This window comes from Thunnus albacares, chromosome 12 (assembly GCF_914725855.1).
Source record: "Thunnus albacares chromosome 12, fThuAlb1.1, whole genome shotgun sequence".
In the NCBI taxonomy this organism is placed as follows: Eukaryota; Metazoa; Chordata; class Actinopteri; order Scombriformes; family Scombridae; genus Thunnus; species Thunnus albacares.
Genome location: NC_058117.1, coordinates 12,793,304 through 12,820,728, shown reverse-complemented (window position 1 = coordinate 12,820,728; position 27,425 = coordinate 12,793,304). Strand labels below are relative to the sequence as shown.

Sequence of the window (27,425 nt, the reverse complement as noted above, 5' to 3'; positions counted from 1 at the left end):
ATTTAGGTACAATACTTAGCAAATAATAAGTAAATACTCATTGTTTATGCTAATCGCTTCCACAAGCACAAAAATATTCTGTAATATTGCCAGATTGGGTTGCTATGTTTTCTGACTCCTGCATTTATTAGTCCACACACTCCTTTCCTCCATCTTACTGCAGGTGATCGCTCGTGAGGGCCAGCCAGTGAGTTTCCTCTGTCGTGCTGAAGGAGAACCTGCACCTGCTATTGTCTGGATTTCCCCACAGCGCAGACGGATCACTGCTAAGAGTTCAGGGCGCATTACTGTTCTCCCGAGTGGCACCCTGGAGATCCGCTACGCCCAGCTTACTGACAGCGGAACATACATCTGCATTGCCAGTAACGCCGGAGGCAATGACACCTACTTCGCTACGCTCACAGTCCGTGGCCAGCCGCTAGACGCTGCCTCAGCCTTCTTTCTCAACCGCTCGCTGTACAGCGGCGAGTTCTTCAACGACACAAATCTGAACAGCACGCGTGTTTTCCTCAAGTTCACCTTGGACCTGACCACCATCTTGGTCTCCACAGCGATGGGTTGCATCACCTTCCTGGGGGTGGTCCTCTTCTGTTTCCTGCTGTTGTTCGTGTGGAGCCGAGGACGCGGCCAACGCAAGAACAACTTCACAGTGGAGTACTCTTTCCGGAAATCCGAGCCCGCCACTGGAGGCGCCTCGGGAGGGACCAGGAAGTTCAACATGAAGATGATATGAAACAACGCAGCCAGGGGTCCCTCGGGGGAGGCATGAACACGTCCCAAAAACGTGTTTGACACACGCAAACACACACAGCCACTGACTCGCAAAGAAGTTTGAAAGAGCAATAATAGTTGCTGTTCATGGCTCTATTCAAAATTGAATGACCACATCAAAACTGGAGCCATGTCTCGATTTGGTTTGATCTGTGAATGAAAACAAAATGACCCTGATCTTTCTGCCTCTCAGTGGTTTTATTCAGCATGTGGTTAAAAACATGTTTGAGTGATACTGTAAGGAAAAACAATTCTGATAGATTTGAAAGATCTACTTGTCATTCATGCCTGATACAAATAATAGAGTGAAGAATTATAGGTATTAAGTTGTAAATTAGCATGATTACTGAGCTGTGGAATATGGGCAGTCCTGTCTCTTGGTTATATTAATGAGAAATTGAAAAAGATTTCCTTTTTCATTTAAATTCCTGTACTGTCTCTGTGCAGTACAGGAATTTAAAAGAAATGTAATACAGCAAGACCTCACTCCCATTCATTTATAGAATTTGTAGCTATGCTCTTCTAAAGCCTGCCTTGTTAAGGATCATGCTTGTAGAGAGTTAAGTTGTAAATTCATACCACTGAATAAAACAAATGGTTTTGAAAGACAGTTTGAATATGTTTTCTAAGGGTCAGATGTATCTATTCTGACCACAGCTAAATGGTGAAGAGGCTCTATAGGGTCAAGGCTTAATAAACAAAAACCTGGATGTAGAATATTATATTATAACAACATCTATTAAGAAGAGATGGATTTGGATCATTCTGAAAAAGAGACATGATTTGGCCTTTTCTTCTTTGTGTGATTTTGCGACAACGTTAGCTGTGTGAGTTTGGGACGAGCACACTGGCCGAGAGCTGCCGTGGCAGCCCGTGGACCGGAGGGTTTGGTTAGGAAGTCAAGCCCACTGGACACGGGTTGCCACGGAAACCATAGCGACTAACACAAGAGAGAGCGGCGGATGTAGGACTGGGCTACAGGAGGGTTGCTGAATGAAACGGGAGGGAGAGGAAGAAAGAAGTCAATGTGGCCTCTTCCTCCTCTCCATCACAAGCTCCCATTCATGGCCTTTCATCAACAGGAGAGGGACGACCCACCAGCCTCCAGCCCTCTGTCCCCGCCCTCTGCTGCGTTAGTGGATGCCTGACCTTCCCAGCGCTGCCAGGGGGGAGCAGCCGGGAAGAGTTGGGACCTACTCAGAGGCAGACAGAGGACACACGGTAACACTGTAGAGGTCTCCACATAAACATATACACATCCTAGCAGAAGGCAATGAGCATTTGTGGAAAGCACATACAGCAACACATGAATAGCACCTTTTCTCAGGAAAAGTGAAATGACTAGCCAACAGAGTGAGTGTGATTACACATTCACACTAACTCTGTGACAAGATAACATTCCAGCAATACTGTGTGTATAGCCATAAAGCCAAGATTCATTCTCCGAGAGAGAACTGAGTGAAGAAACAAAGCCATAGTAGGCTAAGTGTAGGTTGTCTTTTGGTAACACTGTTTTTTTATACAGTAGTGTGTGCATGATTCAGTTATATAATAATAATTATTACCACTGCCATCTTACAAGCTGTTGTGATGATCACAAGACCATCTGCTGTCGCTGGGCTTGCATATAGTTGCACTCCATAACACACACACTCACACACACACACACACACGCACGCACACACACAGGAGAAAACCACATCAGATTGATTTGGACTGAGAGGAGCAACAATCACAATTACACCCAAGTAAGCATACCAATTGATTCACAACAGCGATCACAAAGTGTGATACTGACTGCTCTTTCTCTGTCTCTGAGACGGTCAGTGTGCAAATGTCTCTGCCCCCCTAGCCCAGTGCATCCCCCCTCCTCACCCCCATCCCCTATACACCCCCACTGGGTCCTCCTTTGGGAGGGGTCCCTGGCTGGAGACCGAGGATTCAAATGTAAATGAAGTCGTGTTAACCCTACCCACGCCATGTGCATCGTATAGTGGAGAGTAGTACTGTGGTTTTAAAAACAACACAAAAAAAATAACAAAAAATTTTCGTTGAAGTGTTCTGTTGCTTCTTGTTTGTCCTTCATTTTAATTTCCTCGGTTGTTGTTCTCAGTGACCTTTTGGCTGTTTACCGTTTTAAAGCTCCCCGTCCTCCGTGTTGGACTGTTCTGTTCTCAACACCTAACAAAGTTCCCAAACACTAGAGAGTGTGTCTGCTTGTTGTGCGCAACTCAGTGTGCATGCCAACTAAAAGCAAAAATGCAGAGAAATATCTTGTTCAAGAAATGAGCCAAAATCTAAAGCAGTAGTGGTGTCATAAGGTAATTGTAGACATCATGAGATGGTGACTTTTATCTAAATTTGACTTTTTTGTTACATACTGGATTGTTTTACGTCTTCTGGGGCGAGTTGTACCAGCTGTTCTTAAATTCAAACTTAGCCCAGTTACAACTTAAAGGACGAGTGTGTAAGATTTAGGGGACTCTATTGGCAGAAATGGAATATAATATTCATAAGTATGTTTTCATTAGTGTATAATCACCTGAGACTAATAATCGTTATCGTAGTAATTTCATTACCTTAGAATGACCCTTTTATATCTACATAGGTAGCGGGTACTCTTCCACAGAGCCCACTATGTTGCACCACCATGTTCCTACAGTAGCCCAGAATGGACAAATCAAACACTGGCTCTAGTGAGGGCCTTTCGCATTTTTTGCGAGTTTCACGGCCACCATAGATTCTCCTACACGCTTAAAAGGGAGGGGTTGATGGAAGGGGTATTCAGTTGGTTGCAACCTGCAACCTCACCACTAGATGCCACCAAATCTTACACACTGGTCCTTTAGTGTTTACTAACTGAAGATTTGTATCACTAAATTAAAGCAGGATGTACCACACAAACTAGTTCTTCCATAGAGATACTAAATAACTTAATCCATTAACTGCCAGGTGTAACTGTTACGTGGCTGTTACGTGTAGCTGACACAGCTAACATTAGCTTACTAATGTGACCTGTTTAGATTAAAGAAGTAACTAAATATGGTTGACATACTCACACTTCAGCCAGATGTTGTTTAATAAATATGTAAAATGCAACAATTGTGAATTACATTTGACAAAAAATAACACAATTTACTTTACTGCTGTGTCCGAAATCACTCCCTTATTCACTTGTTCACTACTCCCAATATAATTGGCACTAAATAGTTAACTCAGTAGCGAGCAGCAAATCAAGATTTCAGACACTAACTAATCATTTTTTTGTTGTCATGTCATCATCAAAATGTGGAGGATGGCAATTGTGCAATTGTTAGCAGAAAGTAGTGTACATGCCATGGACACTTATTTTTTTCATTGCATTGTGGAAATTTTGAGGGCACTACATAGTGCATACATTTACACACTCAGTATTCAGACACTCAAATAAATGGACGGAGGGTAAATGTAGTGCACTATATAGTACATAGGGAGTGATTTCAGACACAGCCTATAAAACATTATGTCAATTACGTTAGCATAATCTGATATTAGCATTTAGAGCTAAAGAATACATACAAAAGTTGGGAAACTCTGGTACAAAGCACAACTAAAACATTGTTTAATGGTGGTGATGTGGTTTGGAAATAATTTGCCCCAGGTAAAAAGAATATCTCAGATTCTCAAAACATTTGCAAAATAATCCTGCAAACTCCTTTTTTTATCCCTTGTGAGGGATGATGAAACCACGGCTTCTGTGTCAGGATGAATAACTGAGCAGCTCTTAAAGATTCATGAAGCCAAATGAGAATAGATGAACAAATTGGCCTGGTTTTTAAAACTGCCTTTAATGGTGTCGGCGACCATTTTGGCTCTCATGTGGTAGAGAACAGGACATTGTCTTCACGGACGTTTCCTCTCCCTGAGCTGACCCTTTTGTGTTTCCATTCCCCGGTATTTCTCAATGGAAACTAGGTTTAGAAGACAGTGAGAATGTCTGTAGTGATTGTCGATGGTGTTATTGTGTAAACATCAATCACAAATGTAAGCGTAGATGAGGGTGTGTTTCATTTTATCTTCTTCTCCTTCTCCCGCTCTTTCCCGTCCTGCTCCCCCTTCTTTTCCCCTGTTTTCTTAACATTTCCAACCCTTGTCCCTGTTCACAGTATTAGGCTGGAATATGGTTGTGTGGTAGTAGACACGTGTTCCGTGTGATTGGTGAGTCAGTGTCGTCGTGTTATGATTTGTTGCTCCTCGTGATGCCATCGGACACGGAGCAGTGATCGGATCGGTGAAGACAAAAGATGAAAGGGGTGACCCAGGTTCCCTAAAAAACATTGGTTCCCATCTCGCACCCTGCCCCATTCCTGAAAAACCAACTTTCCCGCTCTGCACAGCGCCGCTCTGGGATCTTTCTCTGGATATGAAAACACATGGACTGTATGTATTTCCTTGGCTGATATCTTGTCACACTTTTACTTACAAATGTAGAAAGGGGGGGTTGGGTTGTTGTAATACCATGACTACAAGCCTACACTCACTTTCTGCCTACTGTGGTACATTGAGTCATTTTCACAAGGAAGCATCTCATTCATTGGACATTTCCATGTCGGTCAGGGTTGAAAATCAGTGCTTCTATCATCTATTCAAGCCCCACAAGTCCTTTAAACCTGGAGAAATGTATTTTTGCTTCAAGCTAAATACTCTTTGAAATAAATCTGTCCCCTCTAGCTCATTTGCCTCTCAGAGGTCCATTATCAAAGGTTTTTGGAGCAAGTTAAACATTTTAATTGATATAACTGACACCTTGCCAAACAATTCTTCAGCAGCTCTCCTCGAAAAAAGGTGCCAGTACACACAGCTTTAGAGCCAAGCCGTTGCCTCAGTCTGGTTGACAGACTCTTAGTGTTTGTGGATACCAGTGGAGCCAAGCTCAATTCATCTCCTCTGCTGTGATTCTTGAGAAAGTAGGCTGAGTGATCCCCCTGCTCCCTCCTCTGGTTCGTCCTTGCCTGGGGTTGGTGTACCGTAGTCTTGACGGCCCACTTACAGCAGCAGTACCAAACTCACTATCAGGATACCTTCCACCGGGGAACTCTTCAAAGACCCAGACCAAAATAAGACAAACCCCAGACACCAATAATCATGGCGTCATTATCAGCTAAGCCTGAATTATTCATTTTTTGGTTTGTAACATTGTTTACGTTCTACTTCTCAGTGAAAGAAGGTTTTTCTCTCAATACTCTTAGCGCTTCTTTCACTATTTTGGCTGAGAAAATAGTAAGATTTTCTCAGCCAATAGGAAGATTTTAGTGTCACCTTTAAGACTGGGCTTAAATACAGCAATGGTCTCCCTATCTCCCACTCCAGATCCTACAACAGCTGTTTTGATTGGATTAGACTTGAGTTGAATTATCACAGCTGAGAGGAGCAGTAATGGAATGATGAAGAAGAGAGCTTGGCTGATTTGGTGATTACTTGGTTTATTAATCCCATTTCCATAACAGACCTCTCAGAACGGGGAGAACAGGGCGCTTTACAAACACTGGAGGCTGACTTTGTTGTGTTTTTTTAGATTTTTTACACATCTGTCAGGCAGAAATATATTACATATGATGGTTTCTCTAATTGGACAAAGAGATATTCATACAAATGATATTTAGGTATAAATGGACAAGTAATAGAGCATTGCTGAAGGATTGCTTTTGGCACAGTGGACATAAAACTGCTTCATCTTAACCTTGACCAAACAATTCCAAGTGCCCCCCTTTCTATGGCAATACTGCCCCCTGATGGTGACTGTGAGCATCAGCAACACATGCTGATGCTTATACAGTATTGTATGTATGGGGAAAATAATAAACAATAGCTGAGTGTCATACAGCAAAACACTAAAGAGAGCAAATTGACTGTTAGCTTCATAAGTCAGTGCTTCACTGATTTTCTTATGGCCATAGCGTGACCTCCTCTCTGCTCTGGGTGTCTGGGACATTGTTTCCTCTCAGCCACCTGAGAGTGAAGTGTAGTTATCAGGAGAGGTCTCCATCTGATCAAAAGCAACAGTTGTGACCTGGTTTGCTGGGACTCAGTTTGTAGATTAGACAACACTTTCTGATGCCCCACCTGTCACACCGCTAACATAACAAACAATAATAACTCACAGTATCATTCTTTTTCTGTATATGACTGAGAGCTGATCGGCAAGCGTTCGGCTTCTCTCTAGAGAAAAACAACTTTCTTTCTTGTGGTCATAGCAGGTTTAATCTATGCATGCCTTTTGTATACAGTGATCGGTCTTGCCAAACTCTCACCTACACTTGTATGGAGAGCTATGGGTGCCATTGTCGCTGGCCATGGGACTGGTTGAAACAAATTGCTGTAAAGTCAAGCTGTACTCGGAGTTAGAGCAAGTGAGACCATTAAAATGTTTTGAATCTGGTACCAATTAAAGCCAGGGGCAAATAATCACCTGCACCTGCGTTCACGAATATCCTACAAAGAATCACTTGTTTACTTGGGATGATTGTACTTTTACACGCATCTATCCACATACACAGATCTGCTCAGATGTGTAAGCTGTAGATAAAGCGATTGATATTCCAAGCAGGATGGTGGGACTGATCAATGCTGTATGGGGATATGATTATTAATGACATACTTTCATTGATCTATCTTGAACCTTGTCACTCCCAGAATCCCTCTGGAGTAGGAGGAGGCGTACAGAGCTCTTAGACCTGGTTGGCACTCATTCCTAGGTTTCCACATTAGCTTTTAAAATGTTTCCTTTTTTTCTCTTTTAAGAAACGAGATGGTGCCAGATTTTGACTTTTGTTTTTGCCCAGGTCAAAGACAATGTAACGCTCTCTCACCTCTCTTACTCTACGGAGGAAGCTGTGTTATAGCTCTGTATTTGTTGGAGCCCTCTGATACTCTAATAATATTGAAAAATTATCAAGTTTATCTCCAACATTTGGCTGGGGTATTCTCTCCTCTTTCCCTCTCCCCGCTTCTCTCTCTTTCTCCCCTTTCTTTCTTTCTCTCGCTTTCTGCTTCTCTCTCTATCAACCTGGCACCGACCTCGTTAAACGTTTCAGAACACATTTCATAGAATAGTCCTAGTTTTTGCGCTAATGCATATTTGTTCCTCTTTGACATGGCCGTTGCTGACTTCTGAAACCTAGGAATGGGTGCTGAGGGCTCCAACTAAATGCAGAGCTAATATAAAGACAAGCTATTCAGCTTGTTGGATCGAATGGTGTGAAATGATCGATCATTAAAGCATATTACTGGCTCATAAAAGAGACTGTTATACAGTAATTACCAAATCTGGACTCTCATCCTCTCTGGCTGTACCTGAATTATAACATTCATATTTTGCACCGTGATGTGTGGATCCTTGGATGTGAAGAACAGAAACTGTACATATTAGATCTATTAGCCATATCATGTCATCAAATCTGTAGACCTCCTTGCCATGTCTGACAGAGGAAAATGACTGTTGAACTGTAAATATTGTAGGTATAGTAACAGAGGACTTAACTGCTGCTTCTTTTCTCCAGGGATCACCCACGTTTTGCTCAGTCCCATGGCTGCTTGGTCTCAAACGGAAAGGATAAGACAATAATGTATTTGTCTATAAAACACGTATGAGTTCTTTTTTTATTTCAATGTATGTTTTATATACTGTCTGTCTTGTAAATGAACTCCTTTTCGTCATAAAAGCATGATGTGACTCTGTCAAAAGTGTCCTGTGTCTCTTTTCGTCGCCTGCTTGAGTCGCCTGATGTTTAAACAGCCGCACACATGAAAGCTACACTACATGGCCGACGTGATTGTTAAACATGTCATTCAAAATTACAGGCGCAATAAGATGCTATAACAGCCTCCACTCTTCTAGAAAAGGCTTCCCACAAGAGTTTGAGGCTGCCTGAAGTGATTTGCTCCCATTTGTTAGGTCAGAAACAGATGTTGATAAGCGTGGAGAGCAAAAGTGATGAATAAATAAATGTTTCTTTGTCTTAATGGCAGCCAAAGACTTTGTCAGTATGAAATAAATGTCTTATTTATGTATATAATATTGAGCACTTTGGATCTTCATAATAGAAAACTCACAGTCTGCATCTCAATTCATCCAGAAGTGTTGAAGGACCTGCAGCATTGTGTATTATTGTGAATTATGATGTTGAACGTGGAGAAGGCCTTCCCCAAACTGTTGCCACATAGTTAGAGGCACACTATGTAACGTACTGTATGCTGTGCAACCTGAGCCTATCAGTGAGAATAATGAGCTGGTGTCTTCATATTCGTTCTGGGAGTTTGAAGGTTTTAGAAACATGAGAGGAATGACATACAGTCAATTTAGACTCAGTGTATTTGAATTTGATTGTTTTTAAGTTGACAAAAATAATTCACGAAGGATTAGATGTAGTATTTCTCCAACTGAATTGTGTTGCTGGCTCTGTGAAGAAGGCTTTGAAATAGATATTGGGAAATAAAATTAAAAGTTTGTGTTTTTTTCAGTGAAATTATAAAGTTCATGACTAAATTAGCAACAACCAAATTTAAAAGGTCCAAAGTTCAGAAACATCCTATTTATTAAAGATCCCCTCCAGTCATGTTTTAAGATATATAAAAATCCTCTGCTTGGAAAAATAAAATTTGTCCGATACAGTTTCCCCCCCCAAAAAAATCAATTACCTTGTTAAAAATCTATTCCTTCTCACTCATTGAAAAATCCATATTCTATGAATATGCAAATATTTTTCATTTAAAAAGTTTAACTACTGGACACAGCATGTCTCCTACTTCACTGAAAAGTCTGTTCTCAGTATATGTGCACTGAAGGCTTCAAGTTTCCTCATCACACTTGTGTAAGTTGTATACTGGACCACGACTGGCTCCAAGCTAGTTATGATGACACAAATTATGCTTGTAGGTACACAACTTAGACTCAGCTTTTCAGTGAGCACAGAGAAACTCTTCCTCCTCAGCAGATAAATGTAAAAACAACCTTCTAGTGTCAAACTCATCATTCTGCAAACACATTTTTTAGTGGAGGGGGACTTTAGAGGTACAATATACAACATTCAGCCCTGCTAGATGTCAACAAACAAGTATTTACTATGTAAAGATATAGTGAAGTAATGGCGTCCTGAGCAGAGAATGAAGTCACACTCCCTGTGTGTGTTATCCGAGCTTCTCTGTTCTTTGTTTTGGAAGCTGACCAGGAGTTCCCCTCCTCACCGGTGGATGGATCACAAAGTTTCTCATATTACAGCTAAACAGTAAACTAAAATATTTTTCTGAAAAATGCAATGCAGTAACAGAATATTGATCGGTATTTGATCAGCACTGCCTAGTTTGACAATTTGATCTGAGTTTCATGAGCTGTATGTTCATATGCTGCTTTTCCTTTTTTGTCAAACTTTATTGAGTAATCAGCACACACATTTGATTTGGTCTGTGATGCTGCTGCTCTAGTGTGACATTTGGTGTGGCTGAATGTCATATATTGCACCTAAGGGTTGAGTATAAGAGTTTTATACTCAAAAATTCAGTTAACCTACTTCATCAGGTTGTGTGGGTGTTTTTTGATTAGATTTGATTGACAGTGATCTGGCAACATAAGCAAACAACCCCACAACTCTCACCAGGTTATATCAAAATATTGCTAAATCCTGAAAACTCTTTTTCCAACTAGGCTCCACATACTTCAAACCACCTAGAAGAGCACAGAGAAAACAGCACAGACAGGAATCTAAAAATGTAAAATCACCAAAGACTGTTCTGACTCTGACAGATAACTATGCATTGATGCTGGACTCCATCACTCATAGTGAGAAATTATGAACAGGCTCAGACTGAGAAAGCACAGTTTAATTTTATGCCACAAGATGGCAACAGAGCACCACAGTAAGAAACCATCACACAGGAAAGAAAAGACCAGTTAGCCAATTGCTTGTTTCTTTATTCGTTTTAGTCAAAACACACAATTTAACCATATTGGTTTATCACTTGGTGTATTATTTGTTCCAGTTATTACTTTATGGGGTGAAGGCAGACAAACGTGACTGACAGACTTACATGAGATGAAGATCAGAAGAACAGCTCTGTGGGTGATGGCTGTGTGTGTGTGTGTGTTATATATATATATATATGTGTGTGTGTGTGTGTGTGTGTGTGTGTGTGTGTGTGTTTGTGCACGTGTTTGTATGTGCATGTCTGCAGGCATTTGATCAACATCTTCGATTAGGTGTCCACTTAACAAGTCAGATCCATCCTCCCCACCAGGGGAGTGGGGTCCTGGGTGCCTTGGCCCCCACCGTAAAGGTCACTCTCCAGAGGTTAAAGGTGACCACACACACACACACACACACACACACACACACACACACACACACATTTCTCTGAGAGCCATCCTTCCTCTCTCCCTCTCATCTCTCCTGTCCAGTCAGTTTCACTGCCCTCCTCCTCCATCGCTCTTTTTCTCTCTCCCTCCTTCTTCTCTTTTTTTTGTCTCTGCTCTATTTGAAATTGATTGTCTTCTACCATCACAAAGACACTTGGTTCTGATTGATTGATTGGTAAGGGAAGAGGGAGAGAACATTGACACTGGGGCTTCCAGAGCTCTGAGGTCTGTCTGAAGGAAAAGCAAATGACGCTATTTTGATGCACTGGAAGAAACCGTACGTCAGCTGCCTGGCTGTCTGTTTGTTTAGGCTTCAGCCAGCTCCTAAAGCAGACAAACACCCAGGCCGATCGAAGTTAGCACGAGATTAAATACGGATGAGCTGAAATACAGGAACATAACAAAGAAACTCACACGTACGCACCACACAAACTCACACTCGCACCTGTGTGATGAAACAAAGGATAAATACAGTGTGGAGACTATTTCCACACAAAGGGAGGGGGTTACAACTGATAGAGATCAGAAGGGAGACACAGTGATGAAGCTGATACACATACAAATACACATATTTTATACAAATACACATCACATAAAAGACAGAGCTAAAAAAGAATGTAAAGATTACTTAGAAACCAAAACCCAGTTTTGTTTTTTTCCCTGTTTCTCCCCCTCTCCTCCACCTGTAGAGGTACAGTTCATCCTGCAGTTTATATACACTTATATAGTATCCATGCATAAAAGAATCGCTCATCCCACCCCTAATGACAGAGGTGCTTTGGTTGGTTCTCTTTTTTTAATATGGGAATCACTTTAACACACATAGGAGACAATCTTCAAACACAAAATAAGCCAAAAAAAAAGATGCAAAACAGAACGCAGAGTGTCCTTGATGTGTCATTTTGACCTTGATTTTCTCAATTTCCACACTTTGCTTTGTTTTTATAATCCTTTGTCAGTGATGTCTTCCTCTCCTCTCTTACTTAATCATATATTATGTCTTTTAATGCCAATTTATTTATTCCCTATGCCCTCTTCATTTCAGAGACGTTCTTAGTCTTTCTCTTAAGCATAAAAAGGACAACGTGCAAACACACAAAGAAATCAAAACAACTCAAATGTCAAACCATAAGACGGCTTAAATACTTCACACGCTCCTTAAAGAAATAAAAAGAAAACAGAACAATCATTTTGCTGTGACTTTAATGTCACTCTCATTGCTAAACATGGTCATTATTGTTTCACTACATAACCTTTACAATAAAGATTTGAGGTATATCAAGATGAATTGTCTACACATGCCTGCCTAGGTGTGATGCTACCCTGGACGGAGGGACCAGCGAAGAGGGTTTGGACGGGCGGGGTCACCGGCGGCCATCATGTCTTTGGGAGAGGAAATCAATTTTGTACTGATTGGTCATTGGTTGGTTGTTGCACAGGCTAAGTTTGGATGCCAGCCAATGAGAGAGGGGGATATCAGAGGGCATTGTAAACAGTCAGATACACACACACACATACACTCGGATTACAAATTACACAAAAATATCTCTGGCAGGAGTGTGTGTGAATGTGTGTATCATGGCGAGATGATGTAATCTCACAGTAATTTAAAAAATATATTTAAAAAAAAAACAAAATTGTGTTGGTAAACAATCTTTTGCAACCAATTGTGTGAAAAAAGTGCTACTTGAATTACAACAAAAGTGGCTTTTTAACATCATGAGGACCCCTCCAGTGTTGCTCCCCCTTGTGTGCCCCCCTTCACTTTAAACGCTGTATGTTTGCGTGTGTGTGTGTGTGTGTGTTCAGAGCAGTCCAACCCCTGGTTGAAGGAAAAAGGCACTCAACTCTTCCCACATAACAAACACCTCTGTGTGTTTGCCATGCAGCACGACTGCTCTGTGGAAATGTGTGTGTGCACGTCTCAGAAACGGTGTGTGTGTGTATGTGTACGCATATGTGCAAGACTGTGTGTGTATGTGCACGTCCCAGGTCCAGTGTGGACACGGCAGGCTTAAAGTATCTTTGGTATTGATGGCTGTGTCACAGTCCACTCTATTCTGTGAGGTAGCCACACGCACAACTGTTTCCACCGCTAACTCTCTGCTTTGGGTTTGAGCGTATCTGCACAAACATCTGCACTGAAAACCTACAGTTTTTCCCCTCTGGACTCTAGAGGAAGTCTTAAATAACACCTCCAAAAGGGAATCTGTTATAGTGCACGACCACAACCCAAATTAACAGAGGAATGTCACTTAGATTTTTTTTTTCCTTCCAGTCTGATGATGGGCCTCTGATGCTCCTGCTGCACCCTTCTTCCTCCTGTCTGCGTCTCCTCTCTAGTATGATTATCTCCCGCTAGAAGATGCTACACAACAAGTGGCTTTGCCCACAAATAAATAGATAAATAAATAAAATATAAGAAAGACACAAAGGAAATGAGGCGGCTCTCGTGGTAACCAAAAAACACCATCAGCAGAGGAATGCAGCGACAGTCCAAGTTCAAAGGGATTCAAAGTCCAGAGATCAAGGAAGAGGTCCATCTATTCCATCACACAGGTATTCACATAAATGCACAGTTAGTCACTCATGGTAACCCTTCCTTGTCTGTGCATAGGATCAGTCTATGACATGTTGATTCTTCTTTCTGTTTTTTTTTTCATCTTTAAGTTTTTACATTTTGTCGACAAGGTGCTTCTTTACATATCAGCACAACATAGCACAATAGTCATGAGAGAGAAACCATGTGTCTATGGTACTATTATTACCCGCATCAATATTAAGGAGGGAAAAGAGAAAGAAAGACACAACGGGGGGAGTAGCAAGAGAGTAGATAAATAGAGGATAGATAAGATAGAGGGAAAGAGAGATGAAATCAAAGATTATTTACACTTTCATCGTGTTTCATGTGGATCACATCAATAAAGTCATGTTTTTTTTTTTTTAAATCTGAGGTATGGAATAGGCAACGTGCCCATAGTGCTCGCAGTTTGAAGGTTGTTATGACACAGGCCAGACACAGCGGGGGGGGGGGGGGGGGGGGCGTGTTGCAACGGAGCGAGCTGCACCTGTTCACTGATTATCATAAAGAGGCAAACATCATTGGCACTCAGGATCCTATATTGTGACATTTGACCTCCTGCGTTTGGCCACTAGAACAGAGCAGACCTCCCTCCCTCGCTCCCTCGCTCCCTACACTCCGGGGACGACACTCTTAACGTTGGGGGGGGGGTTGGGGGGGTGCCGTCCCTTTATGATTGTTCTCCTCATGTAACCTGAAAATAACCTCTCAAGCGGCCGTGTAGCCATTACAACAAGAAGTCTTAAGAAACAAACATTCAAATGTGTATCAAAGGGTGTGTGGCTATCATGTTGTCTCAGTGTGTTTGGTGTTTGCGGGGCTACACTTATGCTTATATAGAGTATTTGGTATCTGCATCCAAATAGAAATCTACAGTTTCGTTGTAGGCCTGCTGGAGATATGAGCTGTAACTACACAGGACATCGACATCCTCAGAACATGTTCAGATGTGGTTTAAATGGACAGCAGGTGGCACTGTTGCTCTGACGTGGAACGGGCCAAATCACTGCAGCGGAATCAAACTCCTGGAGCACACGCAGCAGCAGCAGCAGCATGTGAACGTTTACACACATGCACACGCATGCAGTGATGCGGAACTGTAAGGTGGTAATGTGGTTAGCAGGTCAAAGGACCTGCCGAGAGCGTTTTAACAGACACTTGACACACATACGCACCTCTCAATCAGCCTCGGTGTCTGAAATGAGGGGAAAGGAGGAGGAGATGTGGTTGATCACGTCCCAGTTGTCTAATTTCTGGCTGATTTCTGAAGAGTAACCTGTGGCTGTTCAAGGTTTTCCTGTCTTAAAGCTATCAGTTCCCTGTCATGTGTGATTCTTTGGTGTGTTTACACCCTGACAACAGGAAAACCTGCACGGTTCCTGGAGTAAAATCCTCCCTTTTCAAGGTCTTAACCTTCATAATAGATCCGTCTACTCTATTCAGCACAGTGTGGTTTAGTGTAAAGTGATTTTCTTTGGTTTTTAGTGGATTTACTAAGAGCCACGTGTGGTTGTTTGAGGGCAACTCTCTTAAAGCTACTGGATCTTTGGTTTGAAGCCACAATTTGAGATGTAACTTAGTCCCTAAGAGTAACATTCAGATTAAAAGAAAAACACAAGGAGCGTTGAAAAGATCTGATTCATCTGCACAAGTTATCAGCATGTTGAGCAGATGAATCAGATGAATGGTCTGAAGCAAACAGCTACACACACTGTAGCTCTGCAGGATTGGAGTTAAAGCTCACTCCTTTAGTGAAAAACACACCCCCACTTCCATCCTCCACACATCTGTTCAACCATCCGTCCTGCCAGCATCAGGCCTTAGAGAAAGTGGTCGCAGAGGAGGTACCGGGGTGGATTGGAGAGGCGTTGTTGTTGTTGTTGCTGTTTCCGTGAGGAGTGTGCACATGGCCGTGTCCGTGCACCCCGTGACTGTGCTCCTCTGTGTCCCAGCGGTCCGTACAGCGGCGGCGTGAGTTCATGAAGAAGTTGGATACGGTGGAAAGCTCCAGGCCCAGCTGCTGGGAGATGGTGATCTGCATCTCTTTGGAGGGGCGGCGGTTCTCTCTGAAGATGGCTACCAAGGTCCGACGCTGCAGGTCGGTGAAGACCAGTCGCTGCTTCTTTGGCACCTGGTTGCGCTCTCGTCCTCGGTCCTCCTCCTTACGTTTACATGCTGGAGAGAGGAGGAGGAGAAAGGGCAGAAGAAGAGAGATGAGTTTTATTCCCATTAAAATATTCAGTGGTTTTGTAAATGTACTAAATACAGAATATATGGCTACAAAATAAACATGATGACACCTAATAATGACAAAAAGGGAAATATCAGAGAAAGAAATCAAGAGTGAAAATGAATGAAAGGTTAAAATGGTTAAAGTCAGAGTGTGAAAGCAAAGGGTTAAAAAATGGACCAGTGGCAGGTGTTTGTGTGCATGCATGGATGTTGAGTTGTAATATTGTGTTCAGTTTATTGTCAGTTCAGCTGAATGTGTATCATGATTGTGTTGAATGGAAAGATGAAAATAACACACACACAACATGTAACATGATGGGAATGCAGGCTACAAAGGGGAAGTGGAAAGGCAAAAAGAAAAGCAATAAGTCAGCGAGTCGACACTGCAGAGTGAAAGAGGCCAAATTAAAACGTCTCCTTTCATTTCATGACAGACGATAAAAGTCAAAACTGAGACATCCGGTCACGATCTCACCTAACGCATTGCTTCCCAAAGCAGAGTGCTGAAACACCCTGGAGATCCTTTTATGAACATTAGGGTGCTTTTGCAAGTTCCCAGCCTTTCACTAATACATATTCAACATCATCTATTTTCCAAAGCATAATATAACATTTTCTGATTGATTTCTTACCTTCCAGGTAGTGTTTGTTTACCATTCATTTTACTATAGCATTAAAATCAACTTGAGGAGCTATGAAACCTGCTTAGCAGTCAACATTTAGTTGCCTTTAGACTATTTTCGTGTCAAAGTTAAATTACCATCATGTGGGTGCCTACAGCAGCTGCAAACAGGAACCAGTTTGAAAACTCTTCCTATTGGTGTGTTCAAAAACAATCTGAGAATAAGAGTAAACTGCTAAACAGCATTTCTTTAAATAGAAGAAACAACTGTTTTTCAGATTAGCCTATATTTTTTACTACCAGCATGTATATTTGTTTATATTCATTACATAATTTATATGCAGTAATCTGCCTTTTAGCACATTGCTACCAACACTTGGATCTGTCCTTGAATGCTCCACAAAGGTTCGTTTTTAAAGGTCTCTGCTCACAGCTGCTGTAAAATATGACAATAAACAAACATTAAGGAGTCTAATTAGTCAGTGGGCCACAGTGGCTAAATATGAGAGGATGATTTTAACTGTTATTTCTCTTTGTGAACAATTTGCTTCATGTTATTTTCTGTGTCTACTGACAAAATGATCTTAAGGAAAACGCGGGCAAGTGGGGTAAAATGGTTTTGATTGTGGGTCTGTGTGCGTCTTGTTGAAACTGGAGGAGCGTGATGTGAAATGCTGACAAAGAAGCGGTCTGCCGTGCCTGGATGCACCGTCAGTAGGCTCGGCTGTAGCTGTGGAGACTGGAGGGAGTCTGTTCTGTTCTGCTGCCCTAAAAAGCTGCAATGATCGATTTTCCGCGGTTTTCTCCCGAACACGTGGTCCAGTAATCAGGGCTCCCTTCCCCACCCGATCGATCCCCATCGATCCGCGAGACCGAGGTGTGTGTGTGTGTGTGTGTGTGTGTGTGTGTGTGTGTGTGTGTGTGTGTGTGTGTGTGGAGTTAGCGCGTGCACTGGCTCGCGCTGGGGAGTATGGCTCGGGAGCGCGCTTTGTGACAGACAGATGGAGAAGAAATTGTTTATCTGTGGAGGAACAAAGGAGATGTGGCGTAAAAAAAGAGTGGTAGCCATCCAGTCTGAGAGCTCTGGAGGAGGACAAAGGAATGTCTCTCATAACATGTCACTGATTTTTATTTTTGAGAAAGAGGGCGCGCGTGCGCAAGCTATATGGCGTGCGTGAAAGAAAGACAGAAACAAAGTGAGGACTGATATTTAGCCAATCCCAGAGGACTGTGCCTGTGGGAGGGAGGCAAAAGGGGAAGGATGAGAGGACGAAAGGGGGGAGAAAGGCTGGCTGCAGTGTGGAGGTGGTGTATGCAAATGATTGATGACTTTACAGCAGGTTTAGACAACAGCAGTAAACAGATTTGACTGGGGGGGGGATCAATATGAATGTGCACATGCAAGCCTGTGTGTGAGCGTGCATGTGTTTGCATTGCCATTGTTCATGCGTTGTTACTGCAAGCAAAGCATAATTACAAGATATTTTTCCTCAGCAAAATGCATGTAAACAGTGATGCTCTCTTTTGTTCCTATTAGAGCATCTCCACAGACACATCACTCCATCCCTTCTAAGACTTCCTCAACTGTTTTCCTCTTGTTGTTTTTCTCAATTGTTTTAATTTGCCCTCAGATTGATAGCCCCCATATTGATTGATCCGCACTTCAGAACCATTTCATGGAACGTTTATTCAATTGGTTCAGGCCCAGCCATGCCAGAATCTCCTTGCGGCTCTCTAAGTGCTGTCTCAAACCAAACTCAATACTCCCTAATGTAATGACTGAATGCTAGTGCTAATATAGTGATAATTTAATATGTAATGCCTGTTTTCGAACAACTTGTGCTACCGGCCATTTTACAATGCCAACACCACTCTGGTTCTACTCCATCAGCTCAAATGCAGCTCTGCAGCTCCAAGGCCTGAAGTGGGAACAACACAGCCGCCATCAAGTGAGAGCAAGGGGTTAGCACAAGGCCCAAGCCTGGTCAATACATATTTCAGATAATCAATAGGTCCATTTCAAATGAGAATCCTCTGTGCCCCTGAACATTCCCCTCCACAGCAATGAATAGGACCACAGGGAAGGAAAAGATGGAGCTTCTCATTAAACGGGCCTCTCTTGAGACGAGAACCAAACCGTTGTAGGCTATCTTTAGTTGCCTCATTACCAAATGGGCTTTTCTGAAGAGACAAGCGGTGACACTGAGCAGTCTCAAGTGGCACTTGCTCGTGTCGTCTCTTTCATATGTCCTGGTGTCAACGATGACAACTGCTACTTTGCTTAATCTCAACCTCTGGCTGATCCAATGTTTAACTCCCTGGCTCTAAATTGCACTCGTGCATCATTTAAGAGCATTTCTGCTTCATCACCTAAGTGGCTGTTGTTTCTACTTCCCCTGTAAGTGACTGTGCACATATATAGATGAAGATGAGAAGGGCAATGGGTGGATGGGGGATGACTTTTGTGTTATATTACATGTGATTTCCTGATAGGGATGTACTGCTAAGAGCAAGCTAGGGCACAAAAATCACTGGTTTGGATGAACGTTTATATCCAGAAGTGCCAAATTTCTTTAAAGATCCCCTGCAGACATGTTCTAATAAAACTTTGAATAATAATGTGTGTGTTTGATATTCTTAAAATTACACCTGCTCCTTCTCTCTCCTTAAGAAATCCAAAATGAATATGCTAATATTTTTAAATTCCAAAGTTTAACTGCTAGACACAAGATATCACCACATATGAGCCTGATGATGCTTGAGCAGGGCGTTATTAATGGTTCCTCAACCTCTGTCTGCTGTCTGTGCCCCAAAACTCAAACTCAGTATCTTCTTTTAAATCTCTACTTAAAACTCATTTTTATCTTCTGGCTTTCTCATAACTGATGGTAACTTGTGTAGTTTTTCTGGATTATTTTATCTTGTTTTTCATGTTTTGGATTTTATTTACTTTTTACTTCTTTTTTTTTACTGTAAAGCACCAAGTAACTTTGTTCTGAGGTGCTATAAATAAATAAATATCTCCTCCTTCACTGTAAAGTCCATTCTCAGTGTTTGTGCACTGGAGGCTTCAAGTTTCCGCATCAAACTCCTGCAAGTTGCATATTGGACCATTACTGGCTTCCAAACTAGTTATCATGTCACAAATTATGCTGGTAAGTACATATTTAAGGTGAGCACAGGAAAACCTTCCTCCTTCAGCAGATAAAGTGTCAAATTCTGCACAATGAAGGTCAAACATCTGAGTTAAATAACAATAAACAACTTTTTTGAGAGGAGAGGGTCTTTAAATCCCCTCCTTTATCACTGACAGTCAATCATTAATAAAACCAGTGGATTATAGCTGTGTTATAGCTGAGTAACACTGACTCCAGACTCTAAATAACAACAAGATTTTGTCTGAAGATACTTTGCCTGTTGTGTTTTTGAATTGTGGAATGTGCAAGAGGAAATGTGACTCTTTCAGATGGCAGCTGGAGGTACCACAGTGAGATGAAAACCAAAGTGGATGTGAGTCACACTTAAAAGGCCGTCTATCTATATCCTGTGATGTGGTGATGATGTGATTCTAAAGAACCACCAATATAAACAAAAAAAAAATCAATTAGTTTGTAGCTGCAGGAAACTATCAAACAATAAAAATCAATTTGATAATTTATCATTAAAAAATCAGTTTCAAAAGTGTGTGTTGTGTGTGTCTGTGTGCGTGTGTTTGTGTGTGTGTGTGTGAGAGAGAGAGAGAGAGAGAGAGAGAGAGAAAGTGTGTGTGTGTGTCTGTATGAGTGTGTGTGTGTGTTTGTGTGTTTGTGTGTTTGTGTGTGTGTGTGTGTGTGTGTGTGTGTGTGTGTGTGTGTGTGTGTGAGGGGAAGGAGGGAGGGAAGGGGAAGATGGGGGGGGCATGAGGGGCAGACGGTGAACTAACCGCACCGTGCTGCTGCTAGCCGGCGCCTGGACGGACGGATGAGATCGGGCTTTGTGTGCGGTGAGACGGGCCCTCTCCCGCCCTGGACGGACTACTGCAGGCGAGAAACAGTTTTGCGTCAATCACTCTCTGTCACACCTCTCAGATGTACGGTTATTGATTATATTGATCATATTATAGGCCTATTCATTGCTGGGAAGTAAAACGCCCGAATAGCTCTCTCCCCAGCTACTAACACACAGCAGCGGTGACACCAAACCAAACCGTCCCTGCATCCTTAAAATACTCTCAATTGATTAGGATTGGATTATTTGAAAGCTTTCGTTTATGTGTCAGTGTAAAGCCTGTGTTGTCTTGTTGAGACAAGTGATCGGCAGCTTTACAGCCTATCAGATATCGGCTTGCAGTCTATAAACCGTCTGCTTGGCTTGTACTTTTAAATGGGTTTTTTTATATATGCCTCTCCTTTTTCTTCCAAAGAAAATAACGTACTTTATTTATTACTTCAATACAACTCAAGATTAAATTTCTCTCCAGAGAGCTTCTATCTATAATAATATAATATAAAACTGAAAGCAATTAAATTTACTTCTTAAATCAAAAGGGAACTAAAAATGAGTCTTTACATATTTATCGAAACGCCTAAAAACATTTAATAGAAAGCAGCAGCGTAATAGAATATAACGTCAATGATCGTTGCTTTAGTTAAAATGCAGATGTCATTACAGGAATTTAAAAAGCCTACTCAGCGTTTTTAGTTTTGAAAAACGTATTAATGCCTCGAACAACGTATTTATAATCGTTTTCATGCATCGTTTTTGTAGCAAATGCTGTTGTTTTATTTTTTATCACGGAACATATCTGATTTGATGAGAAGCAGAAGAAGGATTATTAAACAACATGCGGCCTATAACACACCTCTGACAACAGCGGTATATATATAGATTCCACGCAGTTTTTAAAAATTAACTATAATTTTAGAAGCTGTTGACTATCATCAAAAGCTAAACTAAAATATATTGAAATTTACTTTTTTGAAAAAAAATGAATCTGGATAAAAACATTCCCAGTTTGAGGATTAATTGTATTTAAACGATGTCTGACGGTTAGTTTAATAAATAAAATATGGCTAATTGGGAAATGATGTGACTTGAACTATACAGGGTCTCGCTAAAAAAAATTAGGCTGGTCTAAAATATAGCTCCAAGCAATTACTTACACACACACACACACACACACACACACACACACACACACACACATACAGAGCAAAAGAGAGTCTCATGTTGGAACAAGTTATGTCTAATGAGACAAATCGACTCTTTAAATTTTTTATTGGTCTTTACAAGTAAATCACCTCACAGGAACTGTCCCTTCAGAACCATCAGGCAATTGAAGAAGGTTTACCAAAACAAAGTAAGGCTGGACTCCAAATAAAGAGCTTGAATTTAGAGATACATCAAATCAACAACTTTAGACCTTAAGACAGTTTATACTTCAACAGGAAAGTGAATATATTTCTACTAACTAGCAATATTACAGATATCAAATTTTAAATGAAGCCAGCCATGCACACTGTACACAAATCACATTATTTCTGTTGTTTGGTTGAGTTAAAATGATGAGATTGATTAGAGTGTTGGGGAGAGTTGGGTGGCCATAAATGCCCGAAATTAATAATTTGATCAGGTGTAAGTCATGAAAGGTCATTTCAAATATTTGGCATTTCTATGAGGTCATATAAAACCTGTCCATCCAACACATTCACTCTCATTCAAACACATCAGTGCTCCTGCCTGCATATTGGCTAAATTGCAAAATTACTTCTGTCTGTTACAGAAAGACATGACCAGAGAGCAGGGATGAAACAAGAGCGGAAGGCAAAAGGACCCGCTTTGCTGATGCTGGTACAGAGCCAGAAGAGAAAGAAGGGGGGAGGAAGGCAGGCAGGGAGGAAGGGAGGAAGGGAGGGAGGGAGGGAGAGAGGGAGAGAGAGAATGAGAGAGCCGAAGAGAGCAGAGGAGAGGAAATCAATACCGATTCAGAGCGAGTCAGATAAGCCTGAACAATGTATAGTGCAGACACACTCTATAACCCAGTCACACACACATGTGCATGTGGAAGCACTCACACAGACACACACACACGCATGCACACACACACTTGGTGAAATGTGCTCGCATGCCTCCATAAAGACGCATTACAAACCCCATAAAGCATAGCAACCTTTAAAATCAAATGACATCACAACCTTGGATTGCTTTGAGGATTCGCTGACATGAGCAGAAAGCACTCATTATAGGCAACTGGATGCTCTGGTGCTCTTTGTCTACTGTAAGAAGCTCCTTAAGCTCTGATCTTTTGATGTTTTGTGATACAGTATCAGCCATCCTGCCCTGATTCCTCTTGAAATATCGCATCCCCCCTTTGTTACAAATTACACATGTCAGAGATGCTCTTCTTCCAGCCTTCATGAATAGGTTCTGATGTGAGTTTTCAGCTCTGGTAAGTCTACACCATCCTTGTTGGTGTCAGATCTGTGCTATTGACATTTCACAGGATGTTTTGGGGGTGTAAACAGGATTCTTCAAAAACCACTTACACAACCTTTGCTGTGTGTTTAGGCAGTGAGTTGGTGTGTGTGGTCCTCAACTGTTAACCACATATTTGATGTTGCTTACCTAGAAGATGCTGTTACAAGCGCTAACACCACCACTCTCTGCACTCTCTCTTTCTTCCCGCTCCCCTCCATCTCCCTTATACTTATCAATTATTAAGGTTGGTATTGATCCTTTCACTACCCTGCCTCTATCTGGCTGTTCACACAAAGCCAAACCTGCCTGCCCTCGCTCAATCAATGGCATCTCCTGGCTCCCCCAGCTCTTTTTCCACATGTCAGTTTTGCTTTTCTCACTTTTGCACTAAATCTGGGCCGACTGAAGTTTTGTACATCCCAATTTTTGTCCATTTGGATTCTTCAGAAAATATGAGAAACAGCAGACCGATATTAATCTTTCATGGGACGAGCAACTTTGATGGGCATTAAAAGATGGGATCTGGAGGATGGGAAAATGGCTGTGTGCATTGTTTAAGTTTATGAAACATCAGCTCTCATTCGCCCTCTCCCTTCGTCCTACAATCAGGGTTTTGTTTTGTTTGTTTTGCTTTGTTTTGTTCTGCCAAACAACCTGCCTGCTTGTTGCCAGGTTAACCAGTGAAAGATTAGTGATATTATTGTCATGTGCTGCAGAGAGGGAAAGAGAGAGAGTGAAAGAAAGAAAAATAGAGAGAGAGAGAGAGAGCACCAGGGAGTGGGAGAGAAGGGGGTTGGGAAGGGGAAACGGCCTTATTGATCTTCTATGTGCAAAGCCAGGCAAACACTGAAAGGACAGAACTACACTATTAATGACACTCAAAGCCTCAGCTACTAATCCCCATCTATCTATCTATCTATCTATCTATCTATCTATCTATCTATCTATCTATCTATCTATCTATTGTCTGATTCAATACTTTTTGTAGGCACTTGATTCTGCAGAATCTAATGTTGCAATATTCATCTGGAAAGAAGGATATCAGGTGTATAACTGTGATGTATTTTACACAGCGGCTGCACTTTTTGAGATCTATTCTTCTGAGTATATTGAATCCAACAGTAGTACATAATTACAGGTTTTTACAGCATGAAAAAGGCCATATTCTCTATATCATCTTGTGTATACTGGTCCCTGCTCCCCATCCCAGTTGCAATCAATATTTCATCAGAACAGTTCTTAAGGCTGCCTTGAATTAGATCTGGGGGCTCATATGTAGGCTGGGTTGGATGAAGAGCTACAAGATGTATAATCTATGTTTTATTTATTTTTTTAATTTGTAATTTTAAGAAGTTTTATAATCAAATGAACTCATGATCACATTCAAGCTCATCTGGCTCCACTGAAGGCGCAGAGGAAGTCCTGCGTAAAAAGCTCACACCAGTAATGAGTTTGAGCGATCATACCTGTCTATGTTCTAAATTTAGAGCTTTTACTACAGAGCACTAAATGAAAAGCCGGAGAGACGAGAGTGCGGTTATTGCGTCTTTCAGCTCCGATACGAATATTGATCCGTGTGCCACATTTAAAAGGGAGAGTGGGAACTGGCGTATTGATCAGTCAGCCTGGGGTCACCCCGCTTCTCCCGCGCAACTAGTTGGCCCAGAAGCCACCAGCACCACCACCTGCACCACCGTGTGTTTATAGTCGGACAGAGAGGAAAAAGAAAAAGCGTCGGGGGGGAGGGCAACTGTTTCGAGGTTTATTGTGAATCAATGACGATTTGCTATGTGCCGATCAAAAATATAGACCTGCAAATGTAGTCTACAACAGCCCGCGTAAACGTAAATGTACACGCCCAAAGCAACCGTGAATACCTTTGCTTACTAGAGCTCTACATTAAGCACAATTAGACTTGTTTCTCTCTATAAACAATCTATATTTGTTTCAGGTTTTAGGAGGAAACAGTTCATTTCAGTGATGAAGCCGCTGTGCCTCTGCGCGCTTTGTTTTGGCAGCTTGAACTGTCCGTGGTGCTGAAATTTTTAGGCCTGCGGAAGTTTGTTTGTGTATGTTTATAATTTTGGATCATAACGGTGGAAGATGACCGAGCTGTCTCTTAAAGTTAATCAGTTTCATGTGAAATAATAACACTTAAAGGGCGGTATCTTACCGGCCAGCCGCAGAGCAGACATCCGCTGAAACTCGGGCTCTTGCAGCCACTTCCACATCCTCCTGAAAGTCTCCCGGCCTGACTTGAGCTTACTCCAGGGTTTGGGGTTCCGTAGCAGGTCTGAGAGGGTTCCTTGCGACCGGCTCAAGATCCTCTGGGCGAATATGGCCTGCGGGATGGAGTACCGCTTTAATTCGGCCGTTATCCTCTGAGCCACTTCCTTTGTGTTGATCTCCTCCGCCTGGACGCCTGACCCTGCTACTCCCTGGCCGCCTCCGTGGCCGTGCCTCTCCCGATCCCCCAGCATCACCGCGCCGTTCGCCTGGGAGTGGAGGTGACTGTGTGGGTGGTGGTGCATGCCGTTGAGGTTGGAGATCATGCCATGACCATGACCCCCTAAACTCCTGGCCAGGTGCTCTTGATCACTTCTGGAAAGCATGGAGGCGTGGGACTCAAACCCCGACACCGGAGAGAGCATCTTAGCGTCGGCGGAGAGGTGCGCACTTGGACCGTAAGATGAGAGCGGCTGCTGGGAGTTGTGCAAAGAGCCCAGCCCGCTGGACAGCGGGGAGAGCGAGCCGTGGCCCATGCCGGACACGGACATCTCTTTGGGGTAGTGACTGTACAGATTGCCCATGGAGGCGAGTCCCCGGTGGTCGTCCCGCATCAGCGTGAAGCTGCCGCTGACGTTCCCTGCGGAGAGTCGTTGGTGGGCGGCAGCATGGTGGTGAGAGTGCGGGTGGTGAAACTTATCCGAGACTGTGGATATCGTAGGTAGATGCTGCAGGGGGGTCAGGGTGGTGTACGTGTTGCTAAGGCTCATCCCGGTCTCACACATGCTGATAGACTGGTGCAGGTGTCCGGACAGCGCGGACGGGTCTGTCCGGTAGTCCCCACCGGAGCCCTCCAGGATCGAGGCCATGCCGGAGACCATGGCTGACCGCGCGCCTGGAGCATGCGAGACCAGATTCCGGGGAGTGGAGCTGGGGGACGGTGACGGCCGCCCGTGAGGAGAGCTCATGAGGTCCCCCGCCTGGGAGTGCGAGGAGACGCTGTGAAGGTTCTCCATGGTGAGCTCCATATCTGAAAGGATATATGTTCCCCTGTCCCACCCTCCCCACCCTCTCCCCCTGTCTCTCACTCTCACTCCTGTCTCTCACCCAGGGACTCGCGCTTTCTATAATCCCCTAGCCCTCCTGGAGCGATGAAATTACCAAACCATTTGAACGCCAATCCATTGATTAAGATTCTCCGATCAATCCAGAGTGTTGTGGATAAGTTCTGATGTTCCAGCGCAGGTACAGAACCGAGCGTCTCCGCGGCGTCGTGGCGCTTTATGCATTCACGTGGATGGCAGCTCTCCCGGGCTATATCTCATCTCTGGTCCAACAGCGCTTCCACTAAGAGCAGGCTGAGCCGCGTGTCAGAGAGATGGGAGCGCGCCTCCTTGTATTTAAAATGTGGGGCGGGCACGAGCAGAGTTTTCTAAATAGTCTTCCTCATTGGGATGAAATCGCGGCTAGTGAAAAAAAAACAATGTCACACTGTCACACATATCTCAGACTTTTAACTGACCCTGCAGTTTTTATTTACTTTTGAGAAGCTGTAAATAGTTACTACAGTGCCTCTGACGTTTGTGCGCTGGCGTGTGCACGTGCGTATTTCGCGTTTACCTTTGTACGAGTGTCAGAGACAGACAGATGATGTCCTGGCTGGAATATGTGTAAAATATACAGTCACTATCTGTTTCCGGACACAGGAGTTCCTTGCAGATAAACTTTGTTTTCCCACGGACTGTATGGTTTTGCATTTATGCGCTTAGTGATAAACTTGATCGAAGTATTGATTGACAGAGATTAATGACGTGGCGCAGGCCGGTTAGGGGGGTTGGGAGGAGGGTGAAGGAGGTCACAAAGTTAGGATCCCAACGCTGCAGCGCGTTTGTTTGGTTTGTGTGAAGTTCACTAAGTCCAGAGATGAAGTTTGGGATTTTATCAGCTGAGAATGAGCGTCTATAAACAAAATATTATTGTGTTTTTAATGTGTTTTACGTTTATTATGAGATTGTATTTTCACCTGTCACACTTGTCTGTCTGCAGCCTTAATGGACGGAGAGGTGGCCTGATTTAAATCAAAAGGAATTCATAACGACAGAAAGCATCTTTAACACTAAATAATTGAATGAACACATATTCTTGACTTG

The 27,425-nt window shown here is 42.6% G+C and overlaps 2 protein-coding genes across 6 annotated transcripts in view; one reads left to right on the top strand and one right to left on the bottom strand.

Moving 5' to 3' along the window:
* The window catches only part of LOC122993811 (leucine-rich repeat and immunoglobulin-like domain-containing nogo receptor-interacting protein 3), a 40,052-nt gene extending 31,565 nt beyond the window's left edge, over nt 1-8,487 (top strand). For all 5 annotated transcript variants that reach the window (XM_044368266.1, XM_044368265.1, XM_044368268.1 and 2 more), the window contains exon 4: nt 164-8,487. In XM_044368266.1, the coding sequence (XP_044224201.1) occupies nt 164-733 (570 nt within the window). In that variant the 3' untranslated portion in view covers nt 734-8,487. The remainder of the gene's footprint in view (nt 1-163) is intronic.
* Nucleotides 8,488-12,926: 4,439 nt separating this feature from the next.
* On the bottom strand, nt 12,927-26,303 carry onecut3b (one cut homeobox 3b). The gene is made up of 2 exons (XM_044366977.1): nt 25,223-26,303; nt 12,927-15,914 (listed from the first exon to the last, which is right to left on the bottom strand). The coding sequence occupies exons 1-2, from the start codon at nt 26,301-26,303 to the stop codon at nt 15,553-15,555; spliced, it is 1,443 nt and encodes a 480-aa protein (XP_044222912.1). The 3' UTR covers nt 12,927-15,552.
* Nucleotides 26,304-27,425: the final 1,122 nt, after the last annotated feature.